Source organism: Haliaeetus leucocephalus, unplaced genomic scaffold (genome assembly GCF_000737465.1).
Source record: "Haliaeetus leucocephalus isolate CR32 unplaced genomic scaffold, Haliaeetus_leucocephalus-4.0 Scaffold229, whole genome shotgun sequence".
Lineage (NCBI taxonomy): Eukaryota > Metazoa > Chordata > Aves > Accipitriformes > Accipitridae > Haliaeetus > Haliaeetus leucocephalus.
The window spans coordinates 1,714,090-1,737,353 of NW_010972665.1; the positions used below are offsets into that span (position 1 = coordinate 1,714,090).

A 23,264-nucleotide genomic window follows, 5' to 3' on the forward strand; every position below is an offset into this window, starting at 1 on the left:
ACTGCAGGAGCTATGGGGGAATCAAAGAAACGCCCTAGAAATTATTTGTGACACTTATACTCTGAATCTCCCTGCCACCAGCTTCTGTTTTCCGCTAACTTCATGAAATTCAGATATTTTTTTAATTTCTATTTTCTCTCTTGTTGTCCTTTCCTTCCTTCTGAATTGTCCAAGCAGCACAGAAATCTTCTCAGGAAGGGATGTGGTTTGGCTCTTTACAGTGATGACTAACTAAGCCCCTAAAGATCTCCAGCTTCCCCAGAGATTAATCACTTCTTTAAAGACAGAAAGTTGCTGTAATAGTGGGAAGGAAGCAAATTTGTACTTCTCTTTCTTCAGATGAGGCAAAGTATTGGATATTCACAGTTATGAATGCTCTTCTGCAATTCACTTGACGTACAAAAAAGAGTCCCTGTTTGCTGGCTGTTCTAGTGACAAACTGAGCAAAGCACCAGGGTGCATAGTAGCCACTGGCTAGCAATGAAGACTGAAGTCCTATTACTTTTAGCACAAGTTCGACACATTTGAATGGCTTCCCACACTGCCGCACTAATCTGCATCAGCAATGCTCTGAGTGGTTTTTGACTAGGCATGTCCAACTCATGTGTCCTGCGAAGGCTGGGATGATGTATGTGGTTATTCCAGAGGTTGGAAAAAAGAGCCAATAACAATATGCAAACAGGGCAGGAACTTAGCAAAGAGACAAGCCCAAACCTCACTGCAAGGGGTGTTGCCGCTCTAAGGAGTGAGCTGTAAGGATTTGTGTCTTTGCTGGGGAAGGAGAGGCACAGCTCAGCAGCTTGTCAACATGTAGGGCATCATGAGGTGGTATCATCAGCTACTGCCAGCTCTTCCCTGTGTATATTTTGCTCCGCACCAGCCACTGCCGAATCCTCATCTTGTCACCACACTGAGGTCTGCTCCTAGAGTCAAATCCTTGCCTAGTGTAAATAAGTGAACGCCACTTACACCTGTGTTACTGCGATGCAAAGCAGCTGTTAGACCGCAGTGTCACCTCTGGCAATTGGCAAGTGACTTGCATCCTCTTAGCAGAGGCAGAGAAAGCAGGTTGAGTTGTCATGCCTTGGCGGAGTTGATGCAAAAAAAGTACGTATACTAGAGAAAGACTAGGAAAGATGGTGGAGGAATATGAAAATTAGGAAATTTCCTAAATTGATTGATGATCTTGAGGTCAGCACACAGTTAACACAGATCATATCTGCTAACTACCACAAAAACGAAGGAAAAATCATACAGAAGAGGGGAGGCAGGGACGTTGACTCAACTTGCCTACGATCTGAAAAGATTAGAGCTCTGGTAAGCATGCAGTGAGGACAAGGTCTACAAAACCTCTAGAGACAGGAAATAAAGAGCAGAGCTACAAATCTTAAGTTTGAGAAAACCCAAGACTTTACAGGCAATAGCAGTCTTACTGAGATCCTTGCAGGGTAATAGATGTTTGAGGAATATCAGTTGCTACTCTCGATGTGCAAAAGAATTTTTATGTATCTCTGTTGTTGTACAGGGATTTCAGTTATTCATCTAGAAATTTGTTTTTTCTAGATACTCATCTAGAAATACTATACATGCAATTCTGTTTGCCTGAGTTGCAGGGACAGGTGGGAGAGGGAGAAACTCTCTGTAGCTTAAAAATGACAGTGAAAAATTAGAAAGAATGAATACAAGGACAAGAGAAATAAAACCCAAATTGGAGAAAACATCACAGCAGGCATGAGGAAGGCATACATTCTAGAAAGAAAAGGTGAGGAACCATCTAGGTAATAGTCGCAAGAAACCAAAAAGGAGTTTTTCACATTCTTGTGGTGCAGTGGTGGGAACCATGATGGAGAAGGCCATAGCAAAGCAAGGAGGTTGCGCTAAGCAGGTGCACTAGGAATATATTTAGATAGGTAGCACTCCAAAAGGAAAATATCTGATTAGGTAGTCAGAATGGTCCTTAAATGGCTATTGCATTCACCCCCCAGGCTCTCATGACTGATTGTCCAAGTCACCTACCATAGTTAACCCAGATTTTAAAAACTTTCCTAGCTTCTAAACTATGAGCTTGATTTTTAGGTCCAGTTTAGCAAAACCCAGGAGTCTCTGTGTCCCAGAGTAGGCTACGCTACAGTCGGTATTTCTAAGGAAGGCAGAGAAACAGACCATTAAACTATGCTGGCTCTGTGGGAGCCTGAAGCAGCTGTAAGATGCAAGCTCAAACATCCTTGCGAAGGCTACATCTTTCTGGCAAGAGATGCTATATCTTGTGCCTCCCATGCTGATAGCGTCTCTGCAAGCAGCCTCCCCAGGGAGCCAGTGCAGCTCAGCAGTCCCACATCCTCCTGTGTTTATTCCAGGTATAGGTGCTCCTTAGCACCTTCTATCACTCTTCCTTCGTTCACAGAGTTACTGGCTGCCGATTGTGACTTTTATTTTAATGGCTGCTGTGCTTCAGCTTGATCAGGACATAGAGTTTTGCCTTCACAGTTCCTGTGAAGATTCGTAACCCAAGAAAAGGCCAAGCTGTTCATGTGAATTGCCATCCATGGCACAGTAAACTAGAAGGGGTTAAGCGGTGGAGGGGTAATAGGAGAATAAAATATTATCTCAGTCTGCAATGCTTCTGGGAACCCTACCTCTAGCTGGCAATAGAATTGCATCACCTTCTGCCACGGGCTATTTTTTTGCCATCACAAATGCTCTGCATTAAATATATGGCTTTCCTGGGAGTCTTCTGTGCTGACGCTGTCCATGGAAATAAGTCTTGATGTAAAGCAATTGCTAATCCACTGCTAGGACTATCAGGTGGCAGTGAGCAGCTGAACATGCTTTTCTCAACATTCACCTCATGCTTGTACATTATTCAAAGGGAAAAAATAGCTTCGTCCTCAGGGAGGCTGAAATTGCTAGTTTCTTTGCTGTCCTAAGGAAAGTGAGTGCTAAAGAATAGACATTATACAAGGCACCAGGTCAGTTGTACTGCCTAGCAGGGCCAGACATAAGGGACCCAACCTAGTCAGTCCTCTCACTACAGGGCACAGCAGTAAGACAACATTCTGCCTGAGGGGAGCAGACTCGGTTTGAAAGTTACCTCTGTAGGATCTCTTAGGCAGAATAGCTAGAGGAATGTTTAGCCGAAGGAAAAAAGGAAAGATTGCCTTGCAATATTATCTGGCCTGGGGAAACACATCTAGCATTTGGAGCAGAGAATTAGAAGTTAGAGTCTGTGTGCTTTATTTCTGATTCAGTCTAGTAACTTTTCCATGTCTTCATTTCACATTCTGTTCCCCAGCTAATTAACTTTAAAAAACCTGCTTTATTTCTAGGCTCAGAGAAGTGTAAATTAGTCAATCATACTGCACACTGAGGTACTCATATAAAAACAAGTTTTTTTTAATGTTATTGATAGATCACAGCTGTTAAATCAGGTAACTTCTTGTTTTGCCTTCCTGTTTGGTTATGAAATACTCCATTTGTAGCAGAAACCAGGAAAGATATTCACACTTAAGATCACTTCATGTCCGTCACCAGTAAAAATTTTCAGTACATTATTCCACCTGGGAAGGTATCGACTAGTAGGGATCCCACTACAAGGAACTGTTCCTACAGCTGTTTTACCAGCTCCTGCCTGTCTTCCTGGCAGCCCTCCAATGCCGATACATAAAGAACAATACATTCTACCAGAGCTCACCAGCTGCTGCCAGACATGGACAGCCTTGCTGGATTAAGTACTTGCAGTGAAAACATCGTATGAAAGCCAATGTAGACAAGTCCCTCCCTAAGCTTGACAAGGTGAGAGAACTAAATGAGCTGCTGACAACACTCTTTTACGGATATGCTTACTGTAAATTATCTCTACTGGGTCCTTAATCATATGTAATATGACGTGCCTCTATGCCCATGTAGAGCTCAGCTGAACAGAGGACTCCTTGGGAGCCCCTCGGAATAAGCACCCTATGCTTGGTCACCCAGATAGCTAAGGAGCAAACCGAGCTTCTGTGAGATCTGTGAAAGGCCAGGCTGGGGAAATTTAATACCCAACTTCTTTCCTGACACCATCATTTCCTCTGAGTCTTCTTCCGCCCAGAGTGGTGAAGAAACCAATGACCTCCACCCTGTTGCCAGCACATATAGGTGCTAGAGCACAGCTTGTTGTATGGCAGCAGCTTCTACGAGTGACTGCCATACACCAGACCCTTTTCCTCATCTCTTCCTTGGGACATCTTGGCTAAAATAGACCGCAGAGCCAAAGCTACAACAGGAAGTCCCAGTCCCTGCGGGTCTGACTTGACTCTGCTTCTTCCCAAGCTGGAGGAGCTAACTCACTTGACATTTGCAGGAATTAGGCTTTTGGAAGGAGATGCAGCATAGGGTGAGTGGCAGGGTGTAGAGGACTTACTGGCCTGCTTGGCTTTCTCCACGTATGTGGTGGTTAGATCATCATCGACCGGATGCTCCACTGGCCCCACCATGGGGATGAGATGGCGTTCTGCTCGGATAGCCTTGGTAGCATGGGGCAGGAGCATCGCCTCTGGAGAAAACTCCGGTCCCTCTGTCAACGGTGGCTGCAACTGTCCCTCGCTCTCCGAGAATGGAGTGTCTGTGCGGCTGCCAGGTGGGCAGGCAATCTCCCTCCTGGCTACCCTGCTGGAGCTGGCCACTTCGGCCCCCCCCTGCGCAGCAGCCTCCGGCATGCTCTCATAGCCACTCTGTTCAGACAGGGACACCTCGCCCTGAGGCGCATCTGCCTTGCTGTTGGTGCTGTCGGGTGGGGACCGTTGGCTCTTCTTACGAGCCCGGCGGTGCTTCTCCTGGGCCACATTGTCAGCATCGCTGTCTGTCTCACCATAGTAGGCCTCACTATCCGGCGGGGAGGTGAGGCTCTCCAGGTGCCTCTGTGACCTCCGTGGCTGCACAGTGGTCGGGGGTCCAGCCGGCTCAGGGCTGAGTATCTCTGCTGGGGGGCTGAGTGGGGATGGCGGGGAGAGCACACGCTGCCCTGGAGAAGGGGAGCGCTGGAGCCGTGGGCCGGTCTGTTCTCCACCAACTATCCTGTGGGGAGAAGAAAAAGCGGTGAGTGAAGTCTGGTTGGTGCAGCTGAACTGGAAGGAATCCCCCACATGTAAGAGCAGGGTAATGATCGAGCCAGTTTCAGGTGTCTTTCAGGTGGTACAGAAACCTGAAGCTCAGACATCAGCTACGTGCTATCATTCTGCTTCTGACTCTTTGAAAAACAGGTGTTAAACACTCGAAAATCAGAATACCGTGAGAGCAGAAAAATCTACTGAGCCAGCTTATTCATCTCCCCATCGATTTCTCCTGGGGAGGTGAATGCCTGCATAGCAAACATTCCCCAGAACAGCCTGCTGCTTGCTGGGGTGGACGGTTGGTGCCTCAGCCACCACACTGCACTCCTGCTGGGACTCCACTGTGGAGCTATGACAACTCTGCTGATGCCAGTACCCCCAAACTTCTTTAGTGCAAAGTGGCCTCCAAACAAAGAATTCGGTGCTATTTGTTTGGCCTAATGGGGCTGATTGGTGTTTTCTCTGGGAACACAAATATAAAATGGGAATAGAGATGTGATCAGAAAGCAATATTTGATATAGTTCTCCACTAACCCAAGATGAAGCCAACAGGTTATGTTATTTCCAAACCATCTGATCTTGGCTCCCAGAGGGCTGTGAGAAGCCTGCCTTTGTCATTTTGCTAATTCATAGTGTGCTGATTTTGGCCCATTGGAATTTGCCCAGGCACCTGTTGGCTGCAGATAGGGTGAGATAAGGCCCTGGCAAGGGACGAGGAGCTATTCTGGACACCTTGTACAGGGAGTCACTCACTCATCGCACTTAATCACAGCTAGGGTATAGGGTGAGCACATCAGAAGGCACCGGCGCTTTTCCTGAAACCAAGGAGAAGATGCTACATGCTCAGGCTTTCCTCCTCTGAGTGCTGCCCACCTCTGCCCCCACTTTACATAGGCCAGCAACCAGCATGGCTGTCCTACTGCTCAGAGTGCTTTTCAGGGCTGTAAAAAATAACATCTGCAGCTCCCTTCACCAGAATCTTATTTCCAGAGGGAGACTTCTGTTTTGGCAGTAGTGTGGACTTAGCTGAGACCTCACACAGCTTTGCTGCCTTCGTCTTTATATGATTCATTTACAGCTTGGGCCTCTTCCTGTACGCACCGAGGCAATGGGTTAGCTTAGCACAGGTAGAACTAGGGATGTTACTTGGGACCATTTTTGTGCTTAAATTTAAGCCTGGTCTCCAGAATTCTGCTGGCTTAGAGACTGCCAAAGATACTTCTTCCTGTACAAAGGACCTCAACTACACACCTCTTATCTTTGTGGAAGTCAATTCACACCCTGTCGGACTACAATGGCCTGTTTGCAGGACAGCCCTCATGCTGCCAACATTTCCCTCCTTCCTGAGGGGCAAGGGCAGGGAGGTCTGCGTTCAGTTCAGCCCCAGGGCTAGGCACTCAGGAGAGCAGCACAGAGACAGTGCAAAACTTTTGGCCGCCCACGTATTAACCATGGGAAAGTCCTCCTAGTACACCTTGCAGTATGGAGAAACCAAAGACTTCCTGCCTGCCGCCTTTCTGCTAGGTGTGGATAGCTGCTGCACTGGGTGAAGCCGCCCGTACTGTCACACCACGGGCACTTGGGAGCAGGTTACCTTTTCACGAGGATGTTCAGCATGCCATTGGACGAATCGATGATCTGCATGGCAGTAGCATGGGAGAGGCCAGCACACGACTTCCCATTGATAGATACTAGCACATCATTTTCCCACAGGCCTCCGCGACACGCTTTGCTTCGCTTTCGGATCTGGAAAAGGAGAATAGAGAGGATAGGGATGATGGGAAGAAGAGCAGCTATTTAGTTCAGTTGCTTGTATCATGCTGGCGCTTCTATTGCTGTCTGCCTGACAGAATAAAATAAGGCCTAAGACTACTGTGCTGCTAGGGTGGAAGATCAGTCCTCTTGGCTGAGCCCTGGCTGTGTCTTTCGGTCTCTGTATTCCTGTTAACTCCAAGAGTCACCCTGCTGAGCATAGCCCTGACCTGATTACCAACTCAATTTGAGTCCTTCAGTGCAGGTGAAAAACTCAAGAACATCCACGTGCCTTTCTCCTCTCATTCCCTATCTCCTAAGTTGTTTAGGGAGTCTTTGTTTTGGAAAGGGAACAGAAACTCTTTCCAGACTATCCTTGTACATGGCTGTGTGTCCATCTGTACACCCCAACTGTGCTTCCTTGGTATGATTCCTTGACACTCATGCAGAACTCCTGTAGGCACCACCTTCTGGGAAGCAGATACTGGGAATAAAAATGAGGGCTCTGAGGCACTTCTTGCTGTCAAGCATTCCTACTCTAATGGCTTTGGCCAATGTATTGCTGGACATCTGCATCAGGCCATATGGTATCCTGTTACGTAAGTGTAAACGTGAAGTAAATCTTTAGCCTTAACAGGAGCTGTGCAGCATATGCATTACTATGTCTGAAAATGGAGTTTGGGTCTACAGTTCCTAGATCTGGCCTCTCATGGCCATGTTACACCAGGTGCTTGTTCTCCCTTTTGTTCTATCATCCACCAGTTAGTTAAAACTTCTTACTGAAACCCACAGCCTAGCCTTTCTGTTAAGGCAAGCAAAACAAATGCCCAGTCAGCCCAAAACCATGGATATCTCCAATATAGGAAAGCAATGGGATAGTCTTGTAGTACAGGTTGGTACCCATAATGCTCTTATTTTGCATGTAAAAAAAATAGCCTAGCAAAAACACTGGGTCAGGGCAAATCAGGCCCCGCTGGATTTGTTGATGCTTCTAGGCTATTTCTTCAGATCTTGCAGTTAAGTGAGAGACAAATCAGTGCAGAGGCTGTTTAAAAGAGGGTGCAGTGAACAAACTGTGGCAGATAGATACCTGCAGAGAGATAATACACACCAGGGCACCTTTTTCCATATCTTACAGCCATTGTGCTTGAGCAATGAGACTCAGATATTAAATTGCACAAGTTACTTTGTCAGCACTCCTATGGCAGCCCCAGAAAAAGAAGTGGTTGTGAGAGGATTGCTGCCCTGTCATTGTTCTTACAGAGGCAGGAGGGGAGCAGGAAAGGAGAGAGCAGGAGCCTTGAGGAGGTCCTATGGCATGGCTGGTTGGTCTCAGGGCCCAGGCCCTCTGCACCCATGGGGTGTGTGCACACCCAGGGCTCACCGCTGCTGGCTTGCATTGGGCAGGCAAGAGCACCACTCCTCCCAGGTCAGCCTGTCAGCAGAAGATGGAAAGAAGAGGGCTATCCTCCAAGTTGTTTGTGTGTTCACTGGCACTTATCACTCTATAGCCTCGCCAGCTTGACCCCAAATTTTGCCTGCATTCTTAAAATAGAGACTGGCTCATCCCAGCTGCCACATCCATCAGCCTCTGTTATTTTAGTGCTTTATCTCCCTCCTTGTTAATATAAGCCTGTAATGAGAATGTGTGGATCTCTAATGAACTACTGCTAAAGAACCACTTTTCTGGTGCTTCCTGGTAATCCCTCAAGGTGCAGCTATTAAGAAGAGAGCGCAGACAGATTTTTTTTTTCCAGTGCTGCCTACCAACACAGCAGGTAATGCAGAGAGTTAGGAAGCTGAAGAGAGGTTAGAAGGAGGGTCTCATTCTGGTATTTCTCAAAAGGCCAATTGCTGCTTCATGGCCAAGTGCTTGGTGCTCAGAACTGGATGGGCACACACTTGCTGAGTATCTCTCTCATGATGGAGCGAGGGGACTGTGGGTTAAAGGCTGTCAGCAGGTGCTCAGAGCATTCCTCACATCCCATCATACTCCTCCATGCTCACTGAAAGCAATTGGATGTGAGCTGGTGACGAGCCAGGAAGCTTCCTGCAATCTTCTGGTTCCAGAGCACTGCAGGACTTTGCAGGCAAGTATTCTGGATTCCCAGGCAGGGAGGGTAAGGCTCTGTTCAAAACATTGCCTGCTGCTGCTTCAGGCACCTTTAGATCAGAGTAGGCTGGTGGGATGCAAGCTGCCCCACACGGGCTGAGCAAAGTGAACAGGTAATGTATTTCTTTTGTGCCTAGTAAAGATGTTGGCTCTCGTTTGGTCTATGCTGAGATTTTACCAGGGTGGCAGAAGGCCCATGCACTAAAGCAACTGTAGTTACTTCAGTGCTGTTGCAGGACCCTACAAACTAGCTCTGTAATCCAGGAGGGGACTTCATATAGCACATAAATGTTCCTGATTATCAGTCTCCCACAGGTTTATAAACCCCTCCCTGGAAGTTAATGAATCTGCTTCCCGGGGCAGAGGGAAACAAACTATTCGCAGCTTCATTTTAATGACAAACCTCTACCCCACTGCATTTACCAGGGAGGAAAGCAAAGGGTTTAAAGGCAGAAGAGGATTGTGCAGGGAAAGAAGGAAGAAAGCATATCATACAGAAAGGACAGGACTTAATCCACAGCAATGACAGAAGGGTGCAGTGTTCCAGAGGCTGGAGAGAGACCAGCACAAGCCTGCCAGTTTTTTATATGACTGCAAGCACGGTGCTGTGGAAACCTTTAATGACAACCCAAGCCTGGACGTCTCGCTCACAGAGAGGGCAGCACTGAGCCTTTGAGGCCCCAGGCCAGGGTAGCTGCATAGTCCAAAAGCCAGGCTTGCTGCCCACCCTGAAGGTCAGGCTGCCCTCAGGCTCAGCCACTTGCTCCCCATGTCCAAAAGATGCCCTATCCTGGGCACCTAGTGAGCCACATGAAGAGTCACTATCAGGGAGCTTCTACTTAGGCAGCAGAAGGTCAGAAGGCAGTTGGAAGGTGTCACCCAGCAGCTGTTCTGAAGAGATGGGAAAGAATGGGAAAGCACCATTTCAAAGAGAAATCCTCTCTGCTTCCTGTAGCAGATCCCTGGAGAGTTTTCTTGTGCAAGCGAGAGGCAGCACTGAGGGACTCTGACACGTAGTCAGGGCTAGCCCCAGACCTGGCCCTGGGGGATTGCACTGTCCGACCTTCTAGCACATACTGCAAGGACTGACCTCTCCTTTTGCAAGGGGAACACCACAAATACTCTGAGGCTCTTGTAACACTTTCCACTCCATACCCCAGTGGACACAGTTCACTTTGGCACACCTTGGCTCACATGGGAGGAATGTCCTTGTTTAGGTTTTAGCTGTGTTTAGGGAGTCACGATTTTGAGGGCCTTACTGATTTGTGCTACTGGAAATACAAATCAGTGTGGAAAACTGGAACTATAAAGTAATGAAACACAATTACTCAGAAGATTGTCCATCTCACTGCTCTCTCAGCAGGACTTCTGTTGTGACAGAAGAGCTCTTGTCAGAGAAGTTTGGGTGTCCACAGCACCTAACTTTCCTTCACCCTTTTCCCTTTTTCCCCTCAGCTGCTTCTGTCCTTTCCCTCCTGTCTGACTCAATATAATCAATGAGAGGTGGAGGGCAAAATAATGAAGGCAACAAATGAGGAGGAAAGGAAGAAGAAAAGGTGTTGAATGGAAGGCCAGTGCTAGGGAAGGCCAGGGCTGAGATCAGGCTTTAACAGTACAATACAAGTTTCCTTGTACAGCCCTGGGGAGACAAAAGGACATGCTGATTATTGTACATGTCTCAGGGGAATTCAGCCTAGCTTTCAGGAACAGAATGCAAGAGAAGAGGGGGGTCAGATGCAACTTGGCAGCATCTGTCCTTCAGTAGGGACTATATATAGACGGTGGTATGTGGGGGTGATCACACACTGGGATGCTAAGAATAGAGTAATCCTGATAGTAACTCAGTGGCTTCACTTCTTGCCCGAGTACAGCCCAGGGAACCTGTCTTGAAACTTTGCAACCACCCTCCCTGCTGGCGAGCACCACTTCTTCATAAGAAACAAAATACGCTGTGGGTAGTCAGAAGTGGTTTGCAGTGCATTTTAGGAGTAAGCTGTAATATGTTCATGCCATCTTCCCCCTTGCGTCCCCAAGGCACCTCCTGCCTCATCTCATAAGGAGAGCTCAGTCTACAAGGTAGGAAGACAAATTACATTACCAGTCTTCCCCGATCTCCTAAAATCTTTCTAGCAGCAACCTAGCAAACTCAGGCCGTGTCAGAGTTGTATATTGTATACAGTTCAACTTCCCATCCAATGCACCTTCCACTCTCTGATTGCATCTCTCATCTCACAGCTGCCCCCCCCTTCCCTCAGCAGCTACAATGCCATGGAGTCCAACACTTCATGGCAACCTGTCAGTGTTTAAATTTCATTCCCGGCCTTATGTGAAATGTAGTCTTATCACAGAGTTTCCATGGAGAGGTAAGAACTGCCTTGTTTTAGTATAAAGCATTACCAAAAGGGAATGAACTCAGGCAGGAGCTAACCAGCATTTAGGTATGCTCCTCCCAGAACTTCCTGCTCAGCCGAACCACAAACCCAGTAGTTGCTAGATGCAACTTCTTTCTGAACATCTGTGTTGACATTTTGGTTACCAGAACAGTTTGTTTTTCCCCCAGGGCCTAATCTTTACTTGTGCAAGGAAGGATACCCCCGTGGCTAAAGCACTAGAGGGGGATTCAGGACACCTTGATGATTTTTTTGTGTGACCTTGGAGAAAACGCTGAGACTGTGAGCCATAAATGGCAGCAGCCTGTAAACCAGGACATTTTTCAGCAGTCTTTTGCTCTGGCTCTTAAATTTTGTCTCAGCTGCCCACCTGAACGCAGAGATCCAGTAAGATACTTTTTCTATGCCTTGTCTATTAAGTATGTGAATAACATCACATCTTCATGGCAATGCCATATTTTTATTGGAAGCTATTTTACAGGAGAATATTCACTCTAATCCATTATAATTACACTAACCATTACAATTACATTTCTCTATTTAGTTCCAATAACTTCCTGACCAAACACCATATTCCTGTTTAAGAGGTGACACTGGATGACTTGCCTCTTGGTAAAGTAGGTCCAGTGTCTCTGCAGACTTACTTCACAGGTCATCCACAGTGAAGCTTAATTAGGGATTCTTTATGTAGAGAAAGAAGGGAAGAGAACACACACTTTCTGGAATGAACACAGCAAAGGATGGTGGTGAAAGAAGGTATCTTGAGTGGCAGGACAGACTTGGGTGGCTTCAGGGCAAGGGGTTTAGAGAGGAAACTTGGTTGTGGCAGAGGATGCTGGTGCTGGCCAATCGATTAAGTACATACACGACGACTGTAATATGTAATATGCACTTAGAGTGTACTGGTGAGGGGAATATTGCTATCCCAGTGTGGGAAAGAGAGAACATCTTCTTCGGTGCACTAGACTGAATTCTGATTTGTACCAGGGGGTACAACCTGATAAAAAAACAAATGCAAGCAATCAGGGGTTGTTAGTTTTCTCTCTCTGTTGAAACCAAATGCCTCAAAAAGAGCATTTTGTCATGATAATACAAGGGGGGGAAGAGAAAAACGACCCAAATCAATCCACCTTCTTTGCTTAAGCAAGAAGTTTAACACGGGGCTCATTGTTGGCAACAAGTATCTAGCCAGAGTTGACTGCAGGTAGATAAAAAGAAGCTTTATCTCCGTGGCCTTTTGTTAATTGTTGGGATATTAGCTGAAAAGTGAGTGAAGTGTAATACCAGTGACAAGGAATAATGCCACGTGTAATAAATATATACTAAAGTACTTGATAAGCATTTTACTCTCAACACACTAAACAGCAGGATTATCAAGAGTTTTATATATGAAGCAAGGATTCAGAAGGAACAGATACGTTTGTCAAAAAGCACGAGTCCCAGTGCCCACGTCTAGCTTCTGAGACAAAAGGAATTGAGTGTTCAGAAGAACCATGCTTATACATGTCTCATGTAGGTCCTTTTCTAGAGGCTCAGCCTTGCTCCTTTTGATATAAAAGATTTTAGGATCACAATCTAAGCAAATTAGAGCTCATAAGCAAATCTAGCCACCAAAATGTCTCTTTACAGGGACATGCACTGAACTGGGACAGGAGTGAGAGAGCTTCGAACACAGGTCACAATCATTCACAGACATGGCTTCAGTCCTCTGGAACAAGGTGTTCTCAACCTTAGCACTGCATTCTGGTACTGTGTTCTAAAGGGCAGCGAGGATATGCAAGCTCTGAACAAAACCCTTACTCAGAATAGAGGACTCTTTTCAGCTCCTATCAATTGTTGAACAGCAGCAATCTTTCTTAAGTATAATATGCCTCCACAGTACTTATGCTGAGACAGGGCAAACCAGAAGAAGACATACCTGCTATTATTTTGATAGGATGTGGACAAAATAACACGTTTGCAAAAAGTTATTGTACACAGCATTCATCATATTTGCAAGTGTGGGCTACTGTACCAAAACACAGCACTCACTAACCCTAAGAGGGCCTCTCAGCAATGGTCTGAGGAGGATAAGCACCATTGTTCTGCAGCAGCAAGGACAGGATCAGAGACCTTCCTGTGCCTTGCAGCATCTTTGTAGGCATCTTGTAGGTAAGAATGTACAGGAAAAAACAGGCTCAACCTTCAGAGGTGTATTCAGTAGTTCTGGCAAGTAGCAGGTTGAATAATGCCAGTGAATGAACCTGGGCTCTGGACCACAATTGCCTGTTTAGTAGCACTAAATTATTGAAATGATCCTTGGCACATATTTGGCTCAGGCCAGCTAATGCTCTTCCAGAACAATTCCCAGGGACAGTTTGGGAGCTAGAACTGACCATTCCCAGAGCCACTGCCTGTGGGCAGCTTGCATGTGGCCATCTTGTTTGGGAGTATAGAAGAGGTTAATTGCTGGGCTTTGTTCCACTCTGTAGCAGTTGGCATCAGTGCCAGAGAGTGGACCCAGGTACCTTTAATGCACCAGGTATAGCTGTAGCTTGTATGGTTTAATCACGACTGCTGATTGTCATCTGTCAAGAGATTGTTCCAGGACTTGTTCCTGCTAATGGGCAAATAGGATGTAAAGTTGGAAACTGCCCAGACTCTTCACCTCTGCAAGGAGGAGAGGAAAAGCTTTTCTAGCAGTGTCCTTCAAACAGGAGTCTTAGACAACTTGTAGAAGCAAAAAGCATGGGGCAGCACAGCTGTGGTAACATGGCAGAGGAGAAACCATTCAGAACAGTAATGTGTGAAAAGACCAGGAGCCGACATCACACTTTGTAATGGGCATGATTGCCTTGTGTCCTTTTGGGGGAAGGTAGGAAGCGAAAAAAAGAATAAACACAGAGTGAAGTGGCTTGGGCAGCGAGAAAGGAATAGTTTAACAAATGGTTAAATATTATCTGAGAGTAAACATAGAGTATAAATCAAGATTCTAATAGTTAGAGGGAACGGCATAACCACCAATCCAGTCCATCTGCACAGTCTGCTCTCTGTACATGCTTTGGGAGGTTGTTCCTGTGTAAGGCTACTTCCCTTGAGGTAGCTCCAAGCCACCGTGAGGCACAAGGAATTGTGAACCAGATCATTAGCTGATACAATCAGTAATGGTGATTTGCAACCATGATAATATAGTTTTCTGTTTAGGCTACTTACTTATATTTGTCCTGGAGGTCCTATTTCACCATCTCTGCAGGGAAGAGCAGAACTCCCTGGACCCCCCCCAACATTCTCCCCAGTGCACAGTGACTGCTGGGCCTAGCTGCTCCTTGGAAAGTTCCACTGGCGCTGCAGCCTGCACTCCCTTGCTGGCAGCCAAGGGTGGCACCTGCCTAAGTGCCGAAAGGCCATAAAACATGTCCAGGAGCACTCCCAAAGCTGCTTGAGGCACTCCTTCCACAGTGCTGGCAGATATATTTGGCCCTCCAAAACCAGCACTACTGACTGCTATAGACTAGGCTGCCAGCAGTGCTTTTTTAGGTGCGACAGTAAACATTTGTGAAAACAGATAAAGAACAGCCTACCCACTGAAAAGGGGAGAGGAAGAGAAGGTGCTTGCAAATCTGGAAGTCATCAGACCTATTTGGGTTAGAGCTGGCACCTCTAGCAGGAATAATGTCACATGAGCAAAAGTGAATGGGACAGAGCAGCCAGGCTGTGGGTCACAGGGACCAGCAGCACAGCATACAGGCAGCAAGGATATCTGGCAGAGGAGACAGTAGGAACAGTGAATTGTCAGCAGAGAAACATACAGGAGAAACTGGGGATATGTGAGAAAGAGGTAAAAAGGAGGTTGTGATGAACTGTTCTTAAAACGACACAATTCTTGATTTTAGAAGCTATACAATCCTGTGTCACTGCTCCCCTAACAATTCACTCCGTTGCTGGAGTATTTGTATAGAAGAGTGACCTGAAAGAAGCCCCTTGAGTTATCAGAGCCAATCCCCCATTGTTTCAGACACCGTATTGTTTACTCCAGTTCATAAACTGATTGCAAAAGGTTTTCAGTTCTTCTAGATCGTAAAGTTGTTGCTGAACCTTCCTGGTTAGTCGTTTTGTGCACATTTGAGTGGTGACAGTGCTGTCCTATATTTGAACAGTGCTGCTGGTATTTGCCCAACATCTATTCATAGACAGCAATCATATCTTTCAACCTTCGCTAGGTCAAAGAAGCCTTCTCTCCTCCCCTCCTTTTCTATAGCTGCTCTACCTTACTTATATTCATTTTTCTTGAAAGTGGCTGGCTCCATAGGTGGGATATTTCCAGTGAATTCCCACTTGTGCATTAGACAATAACAACAATGCCTTCCTATCTCAGTTAGATATGGCTACCTGAGGCTCATTTGTTTATGTTTGCCTTTTTTTCAGAGATGCACTATTTTGCTGGCTCATTATCCACTCGTGATGCACTAATACACCCAGGTCTTTCTCCTCTACTATCAGTACCAGCTGGAAAGCCTCCACTTAGTTCTTCAGTATTCCTCATGCACCAGATTATGCTGGAGGTACAAGTGTCTTCCTTACTTTGTATAGTAAGTAACCAGGTTTCCCTCTCATGGAATAAATCTTGCTTTGTAGCAGGATGCTAAAAGCAGGTTTGCATGCACTTGCACCACCTTAAAGCTGCCCTGTTCATCTTTGTAAAAATTATTTCCCTGATATAGTTCCATGTTATGTTTCTACTTTGCTTGCTTATGGGTTTAATGCCTATGTCCTATCTGATGACTTTTCTCAGACTAGCTATTTTACATTTTGTTTAGTTTCAAGTGCATTTCATGCACATATACTTATTGCAAAGAAATCCTCCAGAAACCTGACAGTATTGTTCTCCCTTACTCTCTTTTCAGAATGGGTGAATCTTCTCATCATTTATAGCTCCTCCTTGCAAGGAATGCTGTACATGTCAAGACCATGTACTTTTCCTTCAGCCTTTCTAAAATAAAAATTTGCCATCTATAGATCCTTTTTGTTTCTTGCTTTTATGCTTGTTTTCTTTGTTTCCTTATGACTGTTTTTGGCCAAAGATTTGTTGTGTTGCCGTGGGCACCACAGCTACAGAGCTATACGAAATCAGCTTTATTTTGGTAAGGGGTAGTCTAAAATTCCATTATACTTTATCTGCTTCACTAGGCAAGAGTTAAAAGATTGATTAGGAATCACAATAAGCCAAATATGAATGCACAGTAGTTCAGCTGATTTCACTTAGAATGATACTGCTGTAACTAAGAACAAAATGGACATTTTCCTTTCCTTTTTGGGTTCTTTACTCCTTATTTTCCCCTTTATTTGTTTCTCTAGTTCTCCATATTCCAACCCTTCCTAATTTCTGCAATTACTCATGTCCTCTGTTGATGTTTGATCCTGCTGTGTATCTGCCTGCTGAGCATATAAATGTCTGCTGTTCTTTCAGCTTACTGAGTTGATATTTTAACACAAGCCTAATTTAAAAAAACATCTATTCTTTCTTACTGAGGGGTCCCCAGACACCAATAAATTTTCTTTTGCTTCTTCTTTGTCTCACCCTCGACTCTTACAGAATCTGTTTTTATGAGACTGAATTGCTATGGTATCTCTTTCATATACACATCAGTATGGTATTCTTCATATACACATCAGACATTTTTAGCACCCAGACACTGCAAATGATTGTCTGGGTGGAACAAATAGTCAGTATGTGCTCTTGTAGGCAAGTTTAAGACAAAAGGACATTTGCAGTTACAGATCTGGAACCATATAGTCAGTTGGCATTAATACTAGCATTTCAGTCTTGCTTATGTTATTGAAATTTGAGCTTATTCCTCGATATCCACTGGGCACTGCTGGAAGAAGCAATGTGCGTTTCCCTGACACTGAGGCAAGCAGAGCTGGTAAGGCTCTGTAAGGTTACTTGAACACAAAGCTAGTTATGTATGACTCAAGAGGCTGTCCACAAGACACATAATTCCAGCACCTTGCTCTAGGCATGTCCGTGAACACATAACCCACAGGGAGTTGGATGGCACAGAAGCTCTGTGGCAGCTGGATCCAGCGTGTGAAGATCCAGCTGCTCTTCTACCCCTTTGTGTGGCTGGACTGAAGTTTAGAATTGATCCCTTGCTTGGTCAAATGGTTTGAACTACAGCTATGCATCCTTTCAGTCTGAAGAAAAATGGGTTCACACCCCACTTCCAACATGTTTGTTTACTTTAATTAGTTGCAGCCAGTTGAATACTTTGCGCTACAAAGGACGGTTTAAAATGCATATGCTCACTGTACGTTCTGAGTTAGCTGCAATTTGAAAAAAGCCAATCATTTAAGCCATTGTTGTGAACAGCTTATGACAGAACAATCAAGAAGAGGCTGACCGATGTATTTGAAGAAGATAGAGAATAATGCTGAAAACATTCTAATGTCAAAAAAAAAAAAAAAGAAAAAAGAAAAAAGAAGGCATAGAGTAGACCCGAAGAATTTTCAGGAAAACAAAAAAAGGATACCAAGAACAGCAATTAGTGATTGATTTTATCATAATCTCCACATACAGAAACAATAAAAAGATGATGATGATGTAAACTTTAGAAAGAAGGCAAGAAGACCTATGACTGTGTAAATCAATCATGTAAGATGATGAATTATGCAGGGCTTTGTAATACAACAAGAGTGACTCAAAACAGGAAATCTCACTTTGTGCAACATTTTGTCTTTGGAATGCCTGGCTGCTTGATGTTATCTAATCTTCATTAGGAAACCATGTAAGATTTAGTCAGACAAGTAAAGCACTAGCTGTTCACAAATAATTATCTGTTTATGTGTAGGGTAAACCACCAGGACTGTCAATTCTTATGTACTTCGTAGGGCATGCTGATAATCAGCTGGGGTGAAAGAATTTCCCTCCGTATTGCAGTACTAGAAAATTAGATGCGTTCGTGAAGTTTACAACTTCCTCTAAAACACCTGCAGGAAACGGGAATCAGAAGATGGAGTGACCATTAACCTAGTCTGGTCTAGCAATTCCCGCATCTCTACGTTAACTAAAATGTATATAATTTATATATAACTTGTTATACTTGATTCATTTCCCAAATTAGATTTTTATCACTCTTTTTCATCCAGAAAGGTATATAGAAACAATTTGACTTGGCATCTGATGGTAAGCATCTTTCCTTAGTGTTACTACTATGACTTTTCTAGTCTAGAAGTTGAAATTGCCTAAAATGATGCCACTGGAATCCCCTGAGACACCAACCATATCCACTCAATTATCTCCTGGCACCTATCAGATATTCATGCCTGTATGTCCTATCACATTTTCTCCAGGTTCATCCATGTTCCTGTTCTGTCCAAATAGCTTTTGCTGTAAGAACAGTATTTCTGTTCTGCTAAGCCAAAGTTTTCCTGGTCTCATATGAACACTTCTCTTTCTCCCCAAGAGTCCTTTGCCAGCAATAAGCTTACTAATAGACCCTCTCATTTATCTAATCTGTCTTTCCATAACCACACAACACACTCTTCACCCTACTAATGAACATTGTGTTGTTATTTGACCCTACCTCTGCTAGGCAGGCTCAATCTCAGTGACACCTCCCTCTGACCACACTTCCCAATGGCACCGATCTCCCGGATGGAGGCCAAACAGAGCAAATTGCTAATCCACATGGGTCCCAGCCATTACAAACCTATAGAGAAACAGACAATACTGCCCTGTTTCTCTATGCTATATCATACGGCTACAATCTCTGGTCAGGCTTCTTTAGCAATGAGACCATTCCCATCTTTGGCTCCTAAAATATCCAAACGGACAGTGCTAATGAAGTTAAGAGTTTTGGAACACGCTTTGCAGGCAGCATTTTGGCTTCATCCTGCTGGTGTCAATAGCAGAATCCTAACTGCAGAAGAATGAAGGGTTGATCTTTCAACTGAAAGAGCCGAAAACTGAGATTCAAACGTCTACTCTCCGCGTTGTGAGAGGAGGACAATTAGGTTACTCCATGACTCCTGTGGGTTTATTCTCTTCCAAGCAGTTTACATTCAGGTATGATCTTCCTGGGTTCCTGGTAAGGATCCATAAATCCTTTCTTTGGAGACTGTTTAAATGATGTTGCCTTTAAGACAGTGAGTATGTATGGTCACCTGGATGCCGTTAAATTCTGGACAATAATAGCCCAAAATGATAATTACAAAATCAAAGTCCTGCTTGAAGTATACTTTGAGCCTCAAATGGATATCAATTCTATTTTCCAGAATTATTTTTTAATGCAATATCCAAGTATTGTAAAATATATATATATTTGTATTGCTAGGCTTAAGGTATGACACCCAGTTCTGGGTGAGAGCTACTTCTAGTTAATACCTTTCTGGAAGGGTTACTAATCCTTGAGCAATATTCCATTCACCTTAAGGTGCAACTTAGCCTGGGTAATGGCTAGTTCATGCTGCTGTTCAATCCCGAGTAATCTTTGTAAGACACTCTATCTCCTCCCTCTTCAGTCCCAGTTTCTTGTCTATTGCGGGAAAAAACGAGAGTCAAAATAATCCTAGATCCTACAGAGTTTATGTGGCCACTGAAAATCCCATTTTCCTAACAACCACTGATGCCAGATACCTGTTTCAAGGATATTGTTTTTTTCTCTCCAGCACCTGCAGCTCTGTGGATATGCACAGTTGTTTTCCTGGAGAAAAATTGTCTTTCGCTATGTAAGAAACATCTACTTCAAGGCCAATGTATGTTCTTCCAAACCATTTGGCAGAACATACAGGCAAACACTCCTTGACCTATGGTGAGCCAAATGACACAGAACATTTCATTTTAAAATTCTCTGTCAGAGGCACAGTCTACTTAAGGAAACAGAAGGAGCTGGGCATAGCATTTTTTCATTCCTGCTGCTGGGTGCCTTCCAGTGAGACATCCCAAGATATCATTGTGTCAAGGCTAATGCAGCTGTTATGAGCTTAATAAACAGAGGGCTTTTTTTTCCTAATTTTTAAGCTACTCAGTAGTCTTTATGAAAGGAGAACAGTAACAGCTGCTTATCAAAAGTAATGCAACTCAAGGTTCGTGTTTATTCCTTTTTTATTATTTCATCGCCCATCCAAATAACTGCTTTCCTTTAATTCTTGAAACAGAACCAATATTTGCTGCTTAAAGCATTAAAAATATTCACTTCAGACAGTACTGAGAAAGTTTCACCAGCAGAAAAGACCCTAAGAAATGTGTGTCTATTTTGAAAGCTGGAATATAATAATGAAGTGTCAGGGACAGTTGAACAGAATTACAAATATGGCTTTTGTTGCTTCGATTTAAATTATTTTTTCTTTAGCTGGATGTCTTGCACAAGTACTGAAGCTTCCATATTTGAGCCCTTTTTCCTGCACTGTCACTACGGCTATATCTCTGCTGGCAACTGGGGAGAGTTGTACAGATTATGAAGTGTCTGAGCTGTACAGACCTGCACTGAAGCAGGTACTTCACCTGACACTTGTCACTACCTCAACAGCATCTATTTCAGGACCTGTATCCCACCCCACACCCTGCTTGACAATTCCACCCAAGTTTTCCTTTTAAGATCTGCTGCCACAGTAAGGCTTTCCTGCATTCCTTAACGGTAGTGGAAGATGCCTAGCTCAGTAAGGATATCTGAGTTCAGCAGAACAACTCTCACAGTTCACATCTCAAGGTCCTACCTTTGACACTTGAAGGGGTCTTTTCTGCTCTGAACCCCCTTGCAGCCGGAAGCCCCAGGGAGCACCTCCAGACAGAGTGATGAGCATTTCTTCTTCAGCTCCCATGATTTCTGGGCTTTGGATATTTTGTCTTCCCAACTTCAAAACAGACTCCAGTTATTAACAGGTGATATCTGCTACTCCCATCTTCACAATTCACACCACGACTCTGCAGTCCCCCAAAAGGCCCTCTGCTCACTTTCTCCTTCAAGTTCACACACACGCAAGAGGAGAGTTGAGACTGTCAAGCCCAGCCTTCCCTGCTCTTCTGGACTCTCAGCTGCTGCTCTGCCTATGATTAGACATTTGATTCTGCTCTTGGTAATGGGCCAGAGTTGTCCTACACACGTGTCATGTCAATCTCACCCTCTGTGCCCCCCCACATACACCATGGATCTCTCACCAGAGTGTGGCTGAAAATAGCGCACGTCCTGTCTCTCCAGAGCTTTGTCCGACACTCTTAAAGCTGGATGCATTTCAGTAAAAATTTTATTTTCACTTCCCATTCCAAATGCAAATCCTAGTCACCCAGCACTCAAGATTCATTAGTATGAGTTTCAGGCAAGGACATGACATAGCCACAAACTTGTACAACATCAAATGATAGCACCTGACCCTGAGAAACTGAACAAAACCAGCTTGCAAGTGATCGTGTTCTCCACTTGTGTTTTCTCCGTGCAGCTAGTGTTACTACACAGTAGCACTATCTGTCTGCCCTGAAAACCACAGGCAGACTATAGATGTAATGTGCTCCCTCTGCAGCTTGCAGCTCCCTGGCAACCCCTACGGCCACTCCCAATACTAGACACTGGGACCAGAATAGCCAGGATTAGCTATACACATGGGATTTAAACAGTTCTCTGCAGGGCACTGCATACAAAGACTCCCCAATGGCCAAGAGAACGGCTTTGCACCCAGGTCATAGAATCATAGAATAGTTTGGGTTGGAAGGGACCTTTAAAGGCCATCTAGTCCAACACTCCCTGCACTGAGCAGGGACATCTTCAACTAGGTCAGGCTGCTCAGAGCCCCGTCCAATGTGACCTTGAATATTTCCAGGGATGGGGCATCTACCACCTCTCTGGGCAACCTGTTCCAGTGTTTCATCACCCTCACTGTAAAAAATTTCTTCCTTATATCTAGTCTAAACCTACCCTCTTCTAGTTTAAAACCATTACCCCTTGTCCTATCGCTACAAGCCCTACTAAAAAGCCTGACCCCACCTTTCTTAGAAGCCCCCTTTAAGTATTGGAAGGCTGCAGTAAGGTCTCCCTGGAGCCTTCTCTTCTCCAGGCTGAACAACGCCAACTCTCTCAGCCTTTCTTCATAGGAGAGGTGTTCCATCCCTCTGATCATTTTCGTGGTCCTCCTCTGGACCTGCTCCAATAGATCTGTGTCTTCCCTGAACTGAGGAGTCCAGAGCTGGATGCAGTACTCCAGGTGGGGTCTCACTAGCATGGAGTAGGGTCCTTCACTGTTTTCTCTTTAGGACCACGACAGACAAGACCTCTGGGCTATCCCAAGCCACCTTGATCCCCTGGAGTTGTAGGAGAAATAAAATCCATGTTCCCCCTTTGCTACAGGGCTTAAAATGTAATTTTCTGTTCAGATCCCAAGGACAAACTTCTCTCTTCCTTATTCTGCATGCGCTTAGCTCTAGTGACTAACAAGCATCTTGCCAATCCCTGCGATACCCTCGTAACATTCAAAGGACTCAGTTTTGCTGTGACACCATCACTCAGTCGACTACTCCACTGCCAGTGTTGTAACACCACTCATCCAGTGCCGCTGCACGGAGCTGCTGGCCCCAGACCAACAACACGTTACTAGGTAGGAAACAGCTCCTGCACCACCACTGCATTTCGGCGCAAAACTGGCCCTGGGTGCTCCCGTGCCGCAGTCCTTCGCAGGCCGCTGGCAGGACATCCGGCGAGGGGCACCCCGACCGGCGCGGGCTGCGGCTCAGCAGCATTGGGCTGCGGTTGTGCTGCACCGCAGCCCTCAGCCCGCGACTCGGACGGTTCTCGGACCGGGCAAGCAACCCGAGAAAACGGGCCCCGCGGCTCTGTCCCCCCCCCCGGCGGGCCACAGCCCTCCGGCTCCACTCGGGGCTCGGGGCCGCCCTGGGCCCACGGGAAGTGCGCGGCGCCCGTCGGGCAAGCGCGGCTCCGGCCTCGGGCCGGCCCGCGG

General features: G+C 45.4%; 1 protein-coding gene across 1 annotated transcript in view; it reads right to left on the bottom strand.

Annotated features, from left to right (window-relative positions):
- Positions 1-21,358, bottom strand: part of SYNPO2L (synaptopodin 2-like) — a 32,925-nt gene extending 11,567 nt beyond the window's left edge. Inside the window, exons 1-3 of the mRNA XM_010567754.1 lie at positions 21,036-21,358; positions 6,682-6,833; positions 4,400-5,052 (exon numbers count right to left, since the gene is read on the bottom strand). Of these exons, the coding sequence (XP_010566056.1) occupies positions 4,400-5,052; positions 6,682-6,833; positions 21,036-21,140 (910 nt within the window). The 5' untranslated portion in view covers positions 21,141-21,358. The remainder of the gene's footprint in view (positions 1-4,399; positions 5,053-6,681; positions 6,834-21,035) is intronic.
- Between the last annotated feature and the right edge of the window lie 1,906 nt (positions 21,359-23,264).